This window comes from Talpa europaea (assembly GCF_964194135.1).
Source record: "Talpa europaea genome assembly, chromosome: 4".
In the NCBI taxonomy this organism is placed as follows: domain Eukaryota; kingdom Metazoa; phylum Chordata; class Mammalia; order Eulipotyphla; family Talpidae; genus Talpa; species Talpa europaea.
Genome location: NC_140070.1, coordinates 100,739,478 through 100,758,594, shown reverse-complemented (window position 1 = coordinate 100,758,594; position 19,117 = coordinate 100,739,478). Strand labels below are relative to the sequence as shown.

General features: G+C 41.7%; 1 protein-coding gene across 1 annotated transcript; it reads left to right on the top strand.

The window, feature by feature from the left end:
- Positions 1–4,438: 4,438 nt before the first annotated feature.
- Positions 4,439–19,100, top strand: B4GALT4 (beta-1,4-galactosyltransferase 4; the record flags this gene model as incomplete). Its single annotated transcript, XM_084231794.1, has 6 exons — positions 4,439–4,691; positions 6,806–7,038; positions 8,940–9,127; positions 12,988–13,110; positions 15,073–15,177; positions 18,968–19,100. The coding sequence occupies 6 exons, from the start codon at positions 4,439–4,441 to the stop codon at positions 19,098–19,100; spliced, it is 1,035 nt and encodes a 344-aa protein (XP_084087920.1).
- Positions 19,101–19,117: the final 17 nt, after the last annotated feature.

The window sequence follows — 19,117 nt, the reverse complement described above, 5'->3', positions numbered from 1 at the left end:
ATGTATGTCATGTAGTGTTTTGCCTATATTTTCTTCTATATATTTTATGTGGAACAAGCATATTTGAAAACAAATTGTAGACATAAAATCTAAGAAAGTATTGAAATAAACTCTGAGTGCAAGGATTATACTTTTAATTCCTTTTATGTTTCCTTGTTGCCTACCACTATGCCTGAAATAGCAAGTAAGGTACTCAGAAAAGGTTGGTTGAATTGAGAGGAGAAAAACCAAATTATAAAGCCATTTTGAACTAATTCTAGGCCAGGTTGCTAGAAAGCAAAAAGGTGGTCAGTTCTGCCCTAAATAGCTACTTTCCTGTTACCTGAATTTGTTCTCTACAGCCACAATTCCCTTCACTTCAAGATAGCTTTGATTGAAAAGAATTTTTTTTTTCAGGATCATTCAGGACCTAGATTACTTAAATGTTATTATAAATCAGTCCCATATGATGACCTTTCCTCAAACACCAACCAGAAGTTACCTTACCTAAAAAAAAAAACTTATTTAAAAAAAACATTGTATTTTTTAAATTATAAAAATAATACATAATCATTGAAAGAAAAATAGAAAATTATAAGGAGATAGAAAATAAAAATCATCTATATTTCAGTATGTAATTTGAGAGATAACATTGCTGTGGCAGCACTCTAATAAGATTTGCACTGTGGTAATCAGAGTCAATAACTATTATACAATGTATTTCTGGGAACTTACCTGGTGTGTTGGGGTGCATCATCTCATTAAATTCTTACCCAACAGTGTAAGATAGATACATTGCCTTTTACCATTTTATTTATTTTTTTTAAGATTTATTTATTTATACAAGAACTGGGGTATAGGCCAGAAGCACGGGAGGGTGAGAGGATTCACCAGAGAAGAGTCGGGAACAGAACAGGCAGACAGACCAAGAGCACTGCTGAGGGGAGCAGTGGGCGAGACAAGTGAGGTCTGCCGTGCCATGTGGGTATCTCCCCATCCGGCTGGGAATTGAACTTGCACTGCAGAGGCTGTGGACAGCTTCATAGCACTGCGCTCAACCTGCTGCGCCACCGGGGAGGCTCTCTATTACCATTTCATAGGAAACTTGCTGAGAGTTTCTTAAGTGCTAAGTTTCTATCAATATAACTGAGAAGTAGGCTATATTGAGTGTGTATTAGGCAAAGAAATGTCTTTGGAAAAATGGTTGGATGGGTGATAGAGGCCCTATACCTGTTGGTGTTTACTCCTAGGAACCAAAGAGACCTCTCAATGTAGCTTCCTTCATGCTGGCTCCCTCTTCAGTTTTGAGGGGAGCACTAAGACATAGAAAAGGGAAAAGTAATTAATTTTAACTGATGTCATATAGCCTCAAGAAGTGGAATTAGCAATGACGGGTTAATTATTAGGTAATCATTAATAATGATTGTTTTTGAGTTCTATCCCCAGCCAGGGAACTAACCCACATGTCACAGCAGAACTCTCCTGTCTCTCCTGCTGCTCCCCTCAGCAGTGTTTTTCAGTAGATCCACCTGTTCTACTCCCCACTCTGTCTCTGGTGAATCCTCTCACCGGCCCCCTGCACTTCTGGCCTACACCCCACTTCTTGTATACATAAATAAATAAAATAAATATTTTTAAATGATTGTTTTTATATTAAATTTCTTGTCTTTGGACAAATTCCATGGGCGGAAGCTCTGTAATATTAGTCTCTGACTATTCGCAGCTCACTATTGCTAGGTAGGTTTTAAAATCTCTATAGACCACACTTCTCCCTCTGTGAAATCTGAGAACTAGATATATGTTCTGTCCAGTGCTTTCTGCTTCTAACGCAATAGTACTTGCAGGATCAACAATCCCTTCAGTCAGTTTTCCATTTGTCAGCTCTACAGTGGCTCTTAGAAAAACAATGTTCCCAGGCTAAATTTCTCAAGATTGAGATGTTTTATCAAAAAATGATTGTCAACACTAACAATTAAATCTCCTGCCATAAAGTCCACAAGAATTTGTTTGATTGGCCCCAGAAGCCTGCAGACTTACTGTCACTTGGAAGGAGAACAGACCTCCAGAAAGCCATGTGTGCAGACAGTCCCAAGAAAAGTGACAGGAGGGTGTTGGGCATAAGTAGACTGTCACCAGAAGGAACTGTGCAGATTTCAGGAGTTTGATTTAGATACTCCCAGGCACTAGGGGAGGAAAGTCTATATGAGGGGTGTGGGAGAAGCTCAGACTTTGAAACTGACTAGTGGGCTCAGACCCCTAACTCCACCACTTACCATTTGTGTGAAGGTTTGGGCAAGTTACTTCATCTAAATCTTCCATTTTCTAATCTATAAAATGAGGAGACTAATAACTCTTACTTGACAAGTTGGAGGTAAGAATTAGATAAGTTGATACAAGTGATTTAACCCTAATGCCTGACATAGAGTAAATGTACACATTTCTCTTCTTAGGTGTTGTTACTGCTTTCAGGAAACCTTGTAATACCTGCACAGGGGCCTAAACACAGGCCTCTACTTAACCACTTCCTGGGTCAAATTTTCTTCTGTGGTCTGACCCAGGAACCTCACTGTACCTAGAGAGAAATGCTTTTCCTCACACGAACCAAGATCTCAGTTTTTGAATGTGACTCTTTAGTGAATACGAGGCTATCCTGAAGGCTTCCTAAGATTGTTTGGTTTTGGTTTTGGTTTTTGTAGTCAATTACCACATCTCTATTTTTCCTTAAAAGAAAACTCTCTTTTCATTATAAAAGGACAGAAACATGGCATACAAAATTTCAAAAAGGAAAAAGAAAACATCCCATACTGCTAGTACAATTATTATTAGCTTTTGGTTATTTTTCTTTCAATTTTTCTATTTTCTATAGTTTAAGTGGTAATCTCACATAAGGTTTAGTCTGTTTTTCTTTTTGTCCTAATTCAGTCATGGTTTTTTAATGTTGTTACTTGGCACAGAAAATATTTCAGTCTACATTCTAGCCAGTTAATTGAGGCTGTGCTTTACTGTGGAGATATCAGTGCTCTGGCTTGAGCATTTTCTGTACTGTTCCTGAAAAGACATTTAGAATCTGAAGAGAGACATGGTTTTGGCAATGCAGAGAGGATGTGGGGGTAATCCTGGCTGTGTCCCAAGGGCCCTCGCCAAGAAGTTCTCATCACCTTAGCTTATTCACCATGACCGGGAGCTGACCAGTGGCTGCGTGGCCTCAGAAACTGGAAATTTGACAATAACCAAGCATTTATACTCTCCCACCACATTCTATTGAAGTGTGAAATCAGGATGGCAGTTCATTAGTTGACAGTGAGAAATACAGCACAAGAGCTGTGGTTCCAGCTGCCACCAGTGCATCTGCCTGTCGGCCAGCCCTCGTACAAAATCATTTGTTGTAAAATTACGTAACCACAGTAGCAGTCACCATAGAGTGGTTGCTCACTGTGTGCCAGGTGACAGGCTAACACTCTGTGTATTAATACATTAGGACCTCCAGCCCCACAGTAAACTCACTAGGTAGAAAGTATTGTTATCTCCACTTGACAGATAAGGAAACCAAGGCTCAGGTAAGTGACTACTGGAGTTATGCCAATGAGTGTGGGAGCTGAGTGGGTGAGCTGTTATTTCTGTGTAAATCTACCCTCCTGATCATAAATTGCAGTCTTGTGCTGCAGTTCTCCCTGTCATTACAGATTATTCCCCTCCTGTGTTGGGATTCTGTTGTGTGTCTTGTCCCCTCCCCACCCATTGGGATGAACCTGTGCCAGTGCCACATTGTGAACATAACGTTTATAACTAAAAGATCCTTGACTTTTCTCCCTCATTCAGGAGCTTGGTTTTTTGGCTTTTAAAGAGAAGAGCTTTTTCTCTCCCCTTGTTTCCTCTGGCGCAAAATGCATTGGGAAGCGAGATTTCACGTGTTGCTAACCTTCTCTTAGAGCTGTGCCAGGAGGGGCAATGGAGGGAGAGAACCATAGTGATGTGCCATAGGCTGTGCCCAGCTCAGAGCTGAGGAGGCCAGCACCATCTCTCTTGGCCTTGTCTTCTTAAGCAATATCTGGAAATGGCTTTTCTTCTTGGGTGATAGACAGCCTGGGTGATAACCCAGAGAGAACTTCTGTGATGTATAGACGATTGGAACCTTCTTCCTTTCAAATCTCTGGGTTTTTATTTTTGTTTTTTAATCTCAAAACCTTAGTTGGAGAACTCCTAACTAAAGGGGTGGGGGCGGGGGAAGACTAGTGGGGACAGATTTTCAGTTTGTGCTGAAATGAATCATTTCAGGACAGGATTTGCATTTGAAACAAAACGTCTTTGTTGTTTGTCTTTTAGAGCTTGTTGGTGCAGAACTACTGAGTAAAGCAGGCCTTGCTTGAGCTGTCATCAAGTTCGCAATCAGATTGGAAAAGTTGAAGCTTCCTGCCTGCAGTGAGGTGGAGAGATAAGTTTTGCTCACAGACCAGAAGACATGGCCTTCAAAGTGACTTTTCACTTTTCCTATAAATTCCGGTTACTGTTGCTTTTTACCTTAGGCATGATGGTGGTTGGGTGGGCCACTAGTAACTACATTGTGGGTGCTATTCAAGAGATTCCTAAAGCAAAGGATTTCATGGCTAACTTCAACAAGGCCATAATTTGGGGGACGGAAGGAACTGTGACAGAGGAAGCACCCAAGAAAAAAGCAAACCTGGAGAGCTGCCCTTCTCCATCTCCATACCTCAGTATGTATCTTTTTTTTCACTTTTACAAATGCTTTTGCTTAAATGTATGTGCAGAAAAGTACAAAAGCCAGAGGTATATCGCTTGGCTAGGTATTTCAAAATGTATGTGTAGCAGTATGTAAATTAAGAAATGGCATCTTCCTAGAACCCCAGAAGTTCTCATGCTTTCTCCAGTCACTGCTACCCTTAACTTTAAGATTTTAACACAACCCATGAGATTTTTTCTGTTTTTGACCTTTCCATAATTGGAAATATGTAGTATACACTCTTGTGTCTGATATCTATAGCTCGGCATTATGTTTGTGAAATGTAGCTACATTGCTGGTGTATAGAATTCTATTACGTGAGTAGCCCCAGCTTTATTATCCAGCCATGGCATCTTAGCAACATACATTGATAGGCATGTGCTAGTTCACAGGTTTACTGGCTGAGCTGGGGTTGGTTGATCTAGGCTGGTTGCCCTGCTCCACCTGTCTCTCGTCCTCCTCCTGGAACCACTGGGCTAACCTGGACATATTCCTTTCCTCGCATAGCCAGATTCAGGGGCACAAGTGGAGAAACACAGGCACTCAGGCATAACTTGTATCTCCTGTGTGCATCCTCTTGATCAAAAGTCAAGGGACAGGACTGAGTAATTTTTCATTTTTTAAAAAAATATTTATTTATTTATACAAGAGCTGGGGTATAGGCCAGAGGTGTGGGGGGTGAGAGGATTCACCAGAGACAGAGTAGGGAGCAGAATAGGCAGATTGACCAAAGTATACTGCTGAGGGGAGCAGCTGGCAAGTCAGGAGAGGTCTGCTGAGCCATGTGGGTTGTTCCCTGGCTGGCTGGGGATCAAACTTATGCTGCAGTGGTTGTGGATAGCTTCCTAGATTGTGTCTTAACCCCTTGCGCCACCAGGGAGGTCCAGGACTGGGTAAATTTTCGATGTATCTTTAGTGTTGATTCCTTAAATATGTTGTATGTTTTGCTTCCTCTTTGATGTCTTGCCTTTTCATTTAAAGGGACAATATATTGGTTTTAGTGAGCACACTGATCAGAGAGGCAACCTCCACAACAATATTAAATTTAACCCACAAAGGTTCTGTTAGAAAATCTGATAAATATCTGATTCTCCAGAGCATCAAAGTGCTTATAGCTCTCCAAACACCCCTCTGAGACTTTACTTATATTGTTCTCTCTTTCCAAATGCTTTTCTGCTGTCCATGTCTGCCTGGTGGATTCCTGTTTATTCATCCAAAATCCAGCTTCTATGTCTTGTCTCCCATCTGGGATTGTCCCAGAGTTAAGCTTATGTTCCCTGCGTGCCTGCCTGTATTTCTATTGTGCTGATCGCAGTATGTGGTTCATATGCTTGTCTTTCTTCCCCAGGAGACAGTGGGCAGACAGGGGGAAGGCAGGTCTTCCTTTCTGGCTCTGCAGTGTCCAGCGTGCCTCACCGTGCCTGCATGCACTGAATAAACTTTTGGGGGAGGAGGGGGTCAACGGGTCTCTTTGGAGGCTTCTTGCTTTTAGCTGAACAAAACCCCTCACAGACCCACTTTCCCTTTTGAACCACAGACTTGAACTCTCTTCATATTGGCGTGCTGCTTCCCTTTACTCAGTCACGGAAATACCAAGCTGTTACTCCTGATTAGCTGAGGGAAGTATTCTGCTCACAGGTCACACAAGCTGAGATAGGAAAGCAAGTGTTATTAAATTGCATTTCTGATTGTATTACTCACTTTGCTCAAACCCTCATACCATGTGTAAGCAATAAATGTGTCCATAAGCACTGATGAACAGTGGTACGGCACTGACCTCCAGGAGTCACTAGGACAGAGAACATTTCCTACTCAAGCATGAATCATCGAGCTCGAATCTGCTTACCCAGCCATGAGGAAATGTTCTTATACATGTTATATGTTTTTACAATCAATAATCTGGGCATTTGATCCTGTAGTTATAGTTCATGGCCAAATGAGGCTTTAAAAGCAATAATAGTAAAAGCTAACACTCATATAGAGGCCCCTGTGTGCCTGGCCAGGCTCAAAGTACTGCACATGTGAGCCTGTCAGCATTTGATGTGATAGTTACTGTAGTTGCATGTGCTGTTTTTTGTTTTTTTTTAGAAGGTCAGAACAAGCTCATTTTCAAGCCAGATCTCACACTGGAAGATGTGCAGGCAGAAAATACCAAAGTGCACAGAGGCCGCTATCACCCTGAGGACTGTAAGGCTGCACAGCGGGTTGCCATCCTCATTCCACACAGGAACAGAGAGAAGCACCTGCTGTATCTGCTGGAACATCTCCATCCCTTCCTGCAGAGGCAGCAGCTGGACTATGGCATCTACATCATCAACCAAGTGAGTACAGGGAGAGAGACCAGAGCTCAGACCCTCTTTTCTCTGGGGGATGTGGGTTAAATGAGCATCAAGCTATCTTCAAAAAAGAGCTTTTTCCATGCACTTATTCTTGAAAGAAGTAAAGGAAATTCTTGTCCTAGAATGTGAGGCTGTGGAACTAAGTTCTGGAAAATTTTCTTAAGTGAACCCCTGTAGGAAGCCTGTACTTTGTGAGCCCTTCCATGTTAGCCAGTGACTACCCTGAGATTTACCTTGTTTCTTTCTGCCTTTGCTGTGCATGGCACCATGAGATATTAGAATTATTTTTCGTTATTGAGCATGGCTATTCAGTGGGGCTCTAGACCAAGGATTTGATAGATTACTGTGTGTTAATAGCCCTGGAGTTCTATGACTAACTCTACCTTCTTGCCTTTAGTTTTGCCTATTAAGTAAAATATGTTAAGTTTTTGCTTGCAGATTATGTAAAACATTTTATGTTCAACTTTTTCTTTCTGATTCACTTATTTGACTTGTAGAAGTCTGTCTTAGTAGGAACACAGTAAGGGTAAGTTCGACACTTTTGAGGCGTTTAGCTCTAGGTGGAGTTGGTAGTGAAATATGCCTCTATTTGGTATTGATGTTATTCAGAAAAAAATAAGGCACAAATTTAAACATCCATGTGTAGCTTTTCAAATTGTTCTGAATCATCCAAATTCCCTTCAAATCTTTAAAATTTGCTAAGAAATATAAGCAAAATCATTAATTGTATCCTTAATATTGGTTATTACTATTAATTTGTTTTGAAGAAAATGTTTTTGTAAACCAGTGTGCAGTGTATACATTATAATAAATGGGGCTCTTGGAATTCAATTGTATATCTGATATGTTTATACCCATTTTTTTAGGATTCAAAACAAAATTTTACTATTATATTAGTTTATAATTATTTCTCTTTTGAACATTGTTGTTATTCTGGGTTTTTACTTAATACAGCAGGCTCCAATGTACAATATTTTTATGAATAGAAAGCTATGTCTTCTCTGTGTTACTCTTTTTCAGGTAAGCACTGTGGTAACTGTTGAGAGCTGCCTGTGTTTTTGTTATGATAAGCTATTTACCAAATTGGAATTTATTCTTAAGGAAGTTGATCTAGACAGCCCAGGAAAAATTCATACTATAAGATATTTCTTATAGCATAGCTTTAGTTGTATTATGGTTGAATTGTGCTTCTTACCCAGTGATGAATCCCCTCTAAAGCCATTATGAAGATTAGCCTTCACCATTAAGTGTGATAGCAGGATTCCCTTACAGCCATTCCAAGAAACTTTTAAGTAGCTTAATGAAATCTTCTGTTTATATGGCAACATTTCTTGATCCTTTCTGGCAAGCTCTATCTTTTGGATAGGGTAAGATTAAAAAGTCAACAGTGTAACGATGTTAATTGAATGACATGACTAGTATGTAAGAAAGGTTTTATAGCTTTATGTGGCTTAAGTAAAGGTATATTTAAATTTTTTTGACTTAACTATATTTTAAAACTATGGTTTTTTAAATGTGGAAAAACATACATAACATAAAAGCTATCATTTTAACCATTTTTAAGCGTAAAGTTCAATAGTATGACGTGTAATCACATTATTGTGCAACCAATCTGTAGGACTTTTTTATTTTGCACAATTTAAAATATACCTGTTGAACAACTCCCCACTTAAAGGCATATTTTTAAGTTATGAAATATATGTATGTATAAAACATAAACAACACACAGGCTTTTCTTGTTGCATCTGCTCTTCAGATTTTCATATCATGAGTACAGTCCTATGGGTTGGCAAGAATAATACCAGCTGCTGCATCTGAACTGTAGAGGGACAGTGTGAAACCTGTGTAAGAAGCTGTTCAAATTTTAATTTCCCTATCTATAGGCTGGAAGTAAAAAGTTTAATCGAGCCAAGCTCTTAAATGTGGGCTATCTAGAAGCTCTTAAGGATGAAAATTGGGACTGCTTCATATTCCACGATGTGGACCTGGTGCCCGAAAACGACTTTAACCTTTACACGTGTGAGGATCAGCCCAAGCATCTGGTAGTTGGCAGGAACAGCACTGGCTACAGGTAAGGCAGTTCTGCTCATGGTCTGCTTAGGCGGCGGAGCTTGCCTTGTAATCACTGAGGTTGTGCCCTGTAGTGTGCAGAGTGGTGTCTTAGGAAAATGAGAAATGGGAAAAAAGGTCTACGATATACCAATTAAAGTTCAGAACAGAAATTAAAGAAATTCTCTACTTTCTTTACCAAAAAAATCCTAATTTCTATAAAATAGCTTTTGTAGAGGATCGCAAAGGCACACAGGAAGGAACAAAAAAGAAGTTGTCCAAGCATTGCAAATGTCGGCCAGCCTCACCCGCAGCTCCCGCAAAACAGGATTTTGTGAGCTGTCACACACTGAGCAGAGCTCATAACTTACCTGTCTGTCCCTGATTTCCCCCTCTAGGAGGTAACAAGAGCACACCCTTTAGGTCAACTTTCAGGCCTCTGTAGTGAGAGTGTGATGTCTTTTCCAGTCTGTGACATCTTCCCAGAGTCCCAAGGGAGCATGCAGAAGGCACAGTAGTCTGCACCCAGTAGTCTGCCTGGTAGCCAGACACCAAGGAGAAGTCCCTTTCTCTCAAAGCCCCTGGGGATATGCTGGGAACCATCATTTCTGTCTTCATTCCTCCCCAGTTCACCACCCCAGGAGAAGCAGGGCTGCCTTTTCAGCCTTCTTTAATATGGCTCCTATTGAAGCTTAATAGATGGGAAAGAGTGACCAAGAAAATTCTCTACAAATGAAACTATTCAGTTATGAATGTGCGCACTTACCTCTCGGCTTTCTCCAAGCCCTGCCATCCTCCTGTGCCCACATCTATGTTGCTTGCTGTGTTAGGGACCGTGAGAACAATTGGAATAAAGCTGAGTGCCTGTCCTCAGGGAATACTTTGTATGTGAGTGTGAGGAGATAGGTACCTACAGTGAAGCTGATCAATTTTGTGCTCAACTTCTACATGTTAACTATAAACACGTGGTGATGGGAGGGAGAGATGGAAATAAAAAAAATTATAAGATAATACAGGAGATTGTACCCGTGGATACCCTGGGAGTGGACGTAAGCTGGAGACCTCAAATCTCTTGATAACTCACTTGGTCTCGGGTTCCACGTTGCTCTTGTGTAGATTTCTCACTTTGCACTGTTTAAGAGATTGTCAAGGGTAGCATTGACTGTGGGTGATTTTTGCCTCGGGTTCTGCCTTTAAATTCGATCTCCATGTCTCCTAGAATAAACTAATGAGCAAGAGAGCACAGTGTCTTCAAGAAACACTAAGAGAAAGGTTTAAAGCTGTTCCCCAGGCAACGTGGCACTCTCATCTTGTGGAATCAATGGGAGCGTCCCAGCAGAGTTTCAAAAATTAAAACTTAAGTGTTTCTCATGCATTTTATCAGCTGCTCCTCACTCTAAGAAATAGCCACGGTTTGAATCTTAATGTTTTAACTTTTAATTTTAACTGATCAGGCATTTCTTTTATGACTAAATATGAGAAAACCTTTGTTTTCTTTGCTTAACTGGCAGGTTTTCTTTAAGATTTATTTATGCATATAAGAACTGGCGTACAGGCCAGAGGTGTGGGGGTGGGGGTGAGAGGATTTACCAGGGACAGAGTGGGGAACAGAACAGGCAGACTGAGTGAAATACACTGCTGAGGGGAGCAGCAAGTGAGACAGGAGAGGTTTGCTGCACCATGTGGGTAGCTCCCTGGCCAGGGACCAAACTTGTGCTGCAGTGGCTGCGGATAGCGTCATAGGTTGCGTTTTAACCCCTTGCACCACTAGGGAGGCCCTGGCAGGTTTTCTTAATGTGGCTCAGGTGATGATGGAATGTGCCTCCTCTTTTAATCTGAATGAAAGAAACTTTGGCCCAAATCCATGTCCTTATTTTAGAAACTGAAATAAATCTTATTGAAGATCAGAGTTCTAATCTATTTCCTAGAAAACCTTTTATTCTGATTGAAGTGTCTGCCTAATACTTGTGTGTCATTTCTATCTCACACACAGTGGTTAGTGGCTACATATTAGTTCACTACCAAAACATCAGTGCAGGTGACCCCTCTTGGGTGTGCTTGGCAGGTTATGCCTGGGCCTGGTGTTATTCAGGTGCTGGTTCTCAAGTAGTTAGGAATCCCTTCCTTGTTGAACAGAGTCTGATAACCATGGCAAAAAAACATGTAGTAGATGTCTTGGTCAGTAATAACTGCCTTTTGAAAACTTCTGTTTTCTTTTGTTTTAGATTATGATACCATTTTTCAGAAGTTTAAGTTGGGGTATATAAGTAAATGTTTCCGTTACAGGCTCAATAGGGTCCTTCCCATACATGCTCATAGAAACAGAATCAGTTTAGGGCCTCCCTGGTGGCTCAAGGGTGTTAAATCTCAGTACTATGAAGCTGTCTGCAGCCACAGCAGCATGAGTTCGATCCCCAGCCAGGGAGGTGACCCACATGGCAAGGCAGACCTCTCCTGTCTCGCCCGCTGCTCCCCTCAGCAGTGTATTTCAGTAGATCTGCCTGTTCTCTCCCCACTCTGTCTCTGGTGAATCCTCTCATGCCACTTCAACCCTTGTACCTCTGGCCTGCAACCCAGCTCTTGTATGTATAAATAAATAAAATCTTTAAAAAAAATTAAAAATTAGAAACAGAATCAATTTGTTGTTAAACTACAGATTGGCTTTTAGGATTCTACATGTTCGATGGCAAGTGTCTGTGGATTTATGGGCTTTCCTTTTGGTTTTTCTTCTTTCGAAAAGCAGAAATATTTCATCAGTCTTATAACATTTTAAACTGAAGCTGAAGTGAGAAGTCCTCCAAATTTTCACATCCTTTTATTTAGTAGTATTCAATTAATATGCTGCCTTCATTTGAGTTTCTTAATCGTTGTACTGTTACGTTACATGCAATGTATACCTTTATTTCTTAGGTTTGCTAATTTGTCCAGTAAAAATACACAAGAGTCCTTGTGACTAAGAGGTACTCTCAGTCCGGTGCCTTTCTATCTCTTGTTGGGTTCCCCACAACCCCCCTTTTGTACTCTACTCAGCACTACCTTGTCTTCAGGCATTTCTCCTATTCCTACACCTTCAAGTACCACCTCTTGGTAGCTTATTTCCAAAGCCATATCTGTAGCCATGCATCTTTTGAACATGAACCCTGCATTCCTTTTCCTGACTGACAAAATCCCCTGGGGTATCAAACTCAACTAATCCAAAACAGAATTTACTGTCTTCCTCTTAAAGCATAATTGTTGTTTTGTATACCCTGCTTTTGTGAAAGGCACTATCACCTACCTGGTTGCCCAAGCCAGAAACCACAGGGTTATGGAGGTGTCTGCATTTTTTCAGGTTCTCTGAGAAGTAGATTTGCATGCTCAGTAGACATTCATATACAAAGTGTGTGCAGGAACTGGCTCCTGCTCTCCATCTGACCACCTTAAAAAAAAAAAAATTAAAAGCCAGTATATATATCATGTCACTCATTCATTTTAATCCTGGATGTAGCCTCACAATCCTTCTTAACTCAGTGCCCTTGGAAGCCATTACTATTTATTGGATTGGTGCATGAGATGAAATCAGTCATCCAGGGCTGATGTAAAAGGTGCACATTTACAGTTTCCCCTATAGGCCTCTGCACATAAACATTAATAGTTTCAAGTGTGTAGTACCTTGCTTAGTGAGCAGATGTGAGCATTTGTTTAGATAGGAAAGAAGATCAGAGAGAAAGGGCCTGGGATGCTTGGAATTGGATGCCAAGCAGGAGTGGAGGGGTAACAGTCATGGTATTCAGAGAGTTCCTAGAATGCCAACCCTGAAACTGGAGGTTTCCAAAGTGTACATGGAGAACAAAAAGACTTTCTATTATGTACTTACCTTTTCTCTCTTCTCTTTTGCTCTAGGTTACGTTACAGTGGATATTTTGGGGGTGTTACTGCCCTAAGCAGAGAGCAATTTTTCAAGGTGAATGGATTCTCTAACAACTACTGGGGATGGGGAGGCGAAGACGATGACCTCAGACTCAGGTGAACAACAGAGACAGGTCCTCTTCATGGGGCTCTGCTATCAGTAGTGGCCCTGGAAAAATACGTTTATGAATAACACCTATAGTTGCAAGACCAGTAGGACAGGAGACCTTTTGATTTGGGCCAAACGGTATCAGGGAATGAGAGACAGCAGGATGACCCAAATTGCTCTTTGTCCCACTGATAGTTTTGAAATGATGGAGGGTGGTCTCTTCTTGGCCCCTGGGTGGGTGTCTGGGGTTCAGGCTGATGGTGAAGGCCTTTATAGACTTCTCAGTGGTGTTACTTCCTGAGACAGGGTCTCACCAGTGGATGGAAAGTCCCAAAATGTGGGGTGTCTGCAAACTAAACTTAAAGATAGTGCCTTGTGCTTTCTCTCAGACCCCCTGGCATCCTGGCACATCCCAGTGTCCAAAAAGCAGGGAGCCAGCAGCCTGTGAGGAGCTATACACTGAAACTAAAGGGGACCAGGGTATCCTCTCCCTGCACATTAGCTCACCCCACACATGGGGAGCAACTGCTGGCCTGGCTTCCGGGTCTGGCTCCCGGCTGCTGGCTGTACCTGCAGATTCTCTTGGAGTAATTTCTGCTTGTGGGGGTGAGGGTCAAAGGTGCTTGACCTCCTCTCTCTGCTCTTTCCCCTGAACCTAGGTTTCATGGCCCCATAGTTATAGGTCTCCCCATCTCCCAGAAAGAAATATTCAAAGAATCTGGGGTCAGAATCTTCTGACTTATAAAAACAAAGTCTTTTGCACTATTAGGAACCCCCCTTTCTCCTGCTGTTGCCTCTTGGAAAAGAAGTTTCTCAGCTGAGGTTTGAATGAATAGATATGTGACTGCCAAAAATTTTCCATTGCATCAGTGTAAAGAAGCCAGGGCTCCATGCTGGTCTCATTCCCATGTCTAGGCAGAGAGCCTCTGGAATGTTTCTGGCAGGGGGGAATGGATTTCCCTGACTAAAGACTCCACGGGAGTGACCATAATAATAGGCAGCAGCTCCTCATGGCCCCATCCCTCAGCAGCCTGCATGGCTTCTAAAACATACAGAGGGTGTCTGCTAGGTTTTAGGGCAGGAGTAGCAAGAGATAGAAGCAGACAGTATCCCTCTCCCCAAATACCCTTCACTGCACACTGGATTGATCAGTAAAATTTTGTACTTATCATGAATTTTCGCTGCCTTTTTCCTTGTTCCTCCTTAGCTTCAAGGTAGAGGAGAGCCCCAAGTTTTGCTTGCATTTGATAGGAACATCATGGCTTCCAGAGTGGTTCTTAGCAAATGAACCAAGTAATTTGAGATTTTCTTATTAATATTTGCTCACCTGTGAATAGATTCCACCCCTATTTGCACTTATTTATTTTATTATGGTTTGCAAAGAATGTTCTATGTAGATGCTCTCTTTTGAGACTGTCTAATCAGCTCTCTAAGACCACTGACACTTTACAGATGAGGAAACCAGGACTTGGAATAATGCACTGACTCACCACATTTGTACATAACAAGGTGTGAGCCTAGGTTTGTGAGCTTTAACACTTGTGACCTTAAATGATCATTTGTTTCTTTGCTGAAAGAAGGAAACACTAAGTAAATTTAAGACCCTTAGAGACTCAGTGCTCCTATTTATCATGATGTATTAAATTAAGTAACCTCAATTTTTTTCAAATGCTGAACTGTAAAATTGATATGTCTCATTTTTACCCCAATAGTGAATGTTAAGTTTGATTCTTTTATGGACTTACTGTTAGAGGTCCAGCATTAAAAGATAATTCTTTCTTTCCTTCTTGTTTTTATTATCACTTATTTATTGAATTGATACCATATTATGACAATTTTTAAATCAGGTGACTCAAGTATGACTGTGTGTGTGCATGTGTATAAATTTTTGCAAATGATTCTTTTTAGTGCCTATTATAGGTAGGTGGGGTGATGCTCTTTTTAGAAAAACACCATTGTTATTTTTCTAGGGTTGAACTTCAGAGAATGAAAATAACCCGGCCATTGCCTGAAGTGGGTAAATACACAATGATCTTCCACACTAGAGACAGAGGCAACGAGGTGAATAAAGATAGGTAAGTCCTGCACTCACGCGACTGGCCAGGTACCTGCAGAATCTCTTTTGTCAGTAAGGCCTATGCTGAATTCAGTCAGATGAGCCAGTTTTGTTTAAAGCTTTTTATTAAGGTAATTTCCAAACAGACACAAAAGTAGTGGGGATGAGATATTGAATCTTCACCAGAAACCTCCCCTGTTTCTCTCATCTCTTTGTCCTCCTACATTGGATTATTTAGAAGTGAATCAGATTTCACAGAATTTCCTATGCAAATTCTTGAGTCTGTATCCTTAAAATATAGAAGTCCTAAAAAAAAAACAAACACCGTAGTCCCATAATCATACCTGAAATAAACGATATGCTTCCTTAATATCACCAAAAATCAGTCAGTATTCAAATTTCCCTGATTATTTCATAAATATTATGAAGTTTTTTTTTTTTAAACAGTTGGTTTATTCAAGTCAGAATCTAGACAAGCTCCACACATTGCATTTGGATCAGCTTTCTGAAATCTCTTTTAATCTATCAATTTCCTTTCCCTTGCGATTGATTTGTTGAATGACCAGGTCCACGTCTGATGAAATTTCCTCCATTGTGGAGTTCGCCATTGCATCCAGGGGGTATAACTTGATACATGCCTCTGACCCTTACATTTCCATGTAAAATGAAGGCTTGAGCAGATTCTGGTACTGCTTGGGAGCAAGAACACGTCATCAGTGGTGCTTTGTACTTCCTCTTGGGTCCCAGGCAGAAGACATAATGTCTGGTCCTGTCTTTGTGATGTTAGGATTGATTTGAGGGTTCGAGTGTCGTCAGCAACACTCACTCGTTGTGGTTCCCTCCTCCATTCTTTACTTCCTAGTTTTAGCAGCCTCTGGTAATCATCATCTATTTTTGCTATTTAATTGGGCATTGCAAAATCCTGATATTGCTATTCCTTCTGCATTTATTAGGTTTTTTCGACAAAGAAGGATTTGTCCTCTAAATCTATGTCAGTACAGAGTACTGTTTTTATAGAAAAAGCAGAATAAAGGGAAAGACTGTGCATTGATTTTTGTTTTTCAGAATGATGAGTTGATCCTTCAGATGTAGTTCATAATTCTTTTTTGTCCTCAAGCCTGATTGTCAGGCTGGCTCCTAAATCCATTGACATAGCCAGGGTGGTCATGAGGGTCTCCTCCTGGATCCCTGGTGTGATGGCCTCTGTGCTATGGCGCTCTGGGCCCATCTTGTAGATCCTCCTTCTTCAACAAGGAGTCCTGGCAGATAAGCCATTTCTTTCTTTTTAAAATATTTATTTATTTATTCAAGCACTGGGTACAGTCAGAAGCGCAGGAGGGTGAGAGAATTCACCAGAGCCAGAGCGGGGAACAGAACAGGCAGACCAATGAAACACACTGCTGAGGGGAGCAGCGGGCGGCAGGAGAGGTCTGCGTACCATGTGGGATCCTTGCCGACGGCCAGGGATCGAACCAGCGCTGCAGAGGCTGCGGGCAGCTTCACAGCCCAGCGCTCAACCTCTACGCCACCAGGGGAGGCCCAGATAAACCATTTCTTTTTTGGGGCTGTGACTAATGAAAAGAAGTTACATTAGTAGCCCCCCCCCCCTCCTAAATTTTAAAACGGTATTAAATGGCTGGTAGCTCTTTTGTTAGTCTGCATTTTATAACAATGTTAAGGCATTTGGGCTTTTTGTTAGAATATGCCACTTTAACAAAATGACTTTTTTTTTTCCCATGTAGATTTCTACTCTTTGTCTACCAGTGTGCTTTCATCTCTTCAACTTAAAAAGAAATGTTGAATGGATACAAAAGAATACTTATTAATTATTTGGTGGCTTCCCCAGTGGCGTAGCAGGTTGAGCAGAGTGCTATGTGTGAGCCTCTAGTGGGTTCTGAGACCTGGGACTCTGATCGCGAAGGACCCATCATATGGGGGACTGCTGTCAGCTACAAGCAGTGATTCTCTGTTTTTCTCATTATGGTTATATGGGAATTGTGAATAAGGACATCTGAGTTTTATCATAAGTCAGAGAAAGCAAAACAACCTTGCCTCGCACTCCATGTACGTGAGCTCAAGCATGCCATGTATGTAAGACCTTGGGCTTATCGGCCATTCCTGTTCTTGTGAGCCTCTGTTGCTAAGTTATGACTGAGGAGACTTCCAAGGACAGCACAAGTACAGGGCATTCCTCCCAGGCGGTTTTCCGCCCTGGCACACGCTAGTCTGCGCAGTGTTTCGGTCAGCCCTTTTCCTTGCCATCCTCAAGTCACCTTTCGATCATCCTTGTGCAACACTATGAAGCTGTTCGCAGCCTCTGCAGCATGGGTTCAATTCCCGGCCGGCCAGGGAGATTCCCACATAATGCGGCAGACCTCTCCTATCTTGCCCGCTGCTCCCCTCAGCAGTGCTTTTGATTCATCTGCCTGTTCTGCTCCCCACTCTGTCTCTGGTGAATCTCTCACCCTCCTGCGCCTCTGGCCTGTACCCCAGCTCTTGTATAAGTAAATAAATCTTTAAAAAAAATTATTTGGAAAGTCTAAAGGTTTGTGAAACTATGAACAAGGTGTCCCCACCCAATTTATTTTTTTTAAAGATTTATTTATTTATGCATACAAGAGCTGGGGTACAGGCCAGAGATGCGGGAGGTGAGAGGATTCACCAGAGACAGAGCAGGGAACAGAACAGGCAGACTGATTGAAATATACTGCTGAGGGGAGCAGCAGGCGAGACAGGAGAGGTCTGCCTTGCCATGTGGGTTTCTCCCTGGCCGGCCGGGGATCGAACTCGTGCTGCAGACAGAGGCTGTGGATTGCTTCATAGTGCGGTGCTTACCCCCTTGTGCCACCAGAGAGGCCCCACACCCAATTTATGCCCATTACCTGTGTGGCCCTCCCTAAACCCCCTAAACCACCCAAATGGTAACAGTTTCCTGAATTTTTGTGATAATGATCATTATTTCTGCTATCGGATGGTTTTCTTATTTTCCTATATGTTTGTATCCCTACATAAAAGATTGTGAAATTACACTGTATTATTTTTCTCTGACTTTATTTAGCTCAACATTATGCTTTTGCTTTCTAGCCACAGTTACTGTCACCAAATTGTACTGCTTTTCACTGCCAAGCTCCCTGAGACCACTTCAGTTCACCACCCACTCCTCCCCTACACCTGGGGACTGCAGCCATGCCAAGGGCTGTGCTCCACACGCATGCTGCCCTGTCGCGTGTGCGTACATCTCGCACAGGCTGGGCTCTCTGTCTGGGGGTCCTTTGCACTTACCTTCTTCACATGGCGAATTTCTCCTCTTTTAAGTCTCAGATTTACCTCTCTCTAACCCCTCTGCAGACTCCCTTCTGAAGCCAGGTGCCCCTTCATCCTTCTCCTCTGCTTACCTGACTTGGAGACTGTCCTGAAAGCTATGTGCCCTCCCTGCCCACAGACACAGCCCTGGAGGATTCATAGATCCCTTGAAGCACATCCTAGGGTAGGGCCTGTTAGCAGTGGATGACACATATCAATCTAATCAGTGTCACTTGTACTTCTTCTGTTGACACTGCTTGTATTGACTCCTTTGATCATTAGTTCCTCAGGGTCTTACATGGGGTCTGACACATGAATACATGACCATGATGGTGTCTGTTATGTGCTACACTACATAGGGAAAATAAACCCTTTTTTTTTTTTGCAGTAGAAAATCCAATCGATGAAATAATTACAAAATGCTTTGGCCATATTTTGTGGCAAGGAAAAATGCAATGGAAATATATGTTAAAGTTTTATTCACATTTTTTCTTTTTTATCTTTAGGATGAAGCTCTTACATCAGGTGTCAAAAGTGTGGAGAACAGATGGGTTGTCGAGTTGTATTTATAAGCTACTCTCTGTAGATTACAATCCTCTCTATATTAACCTCACAGTGGATTTCTGGTCGGACCCATGACCCTGAATCTGGTGACG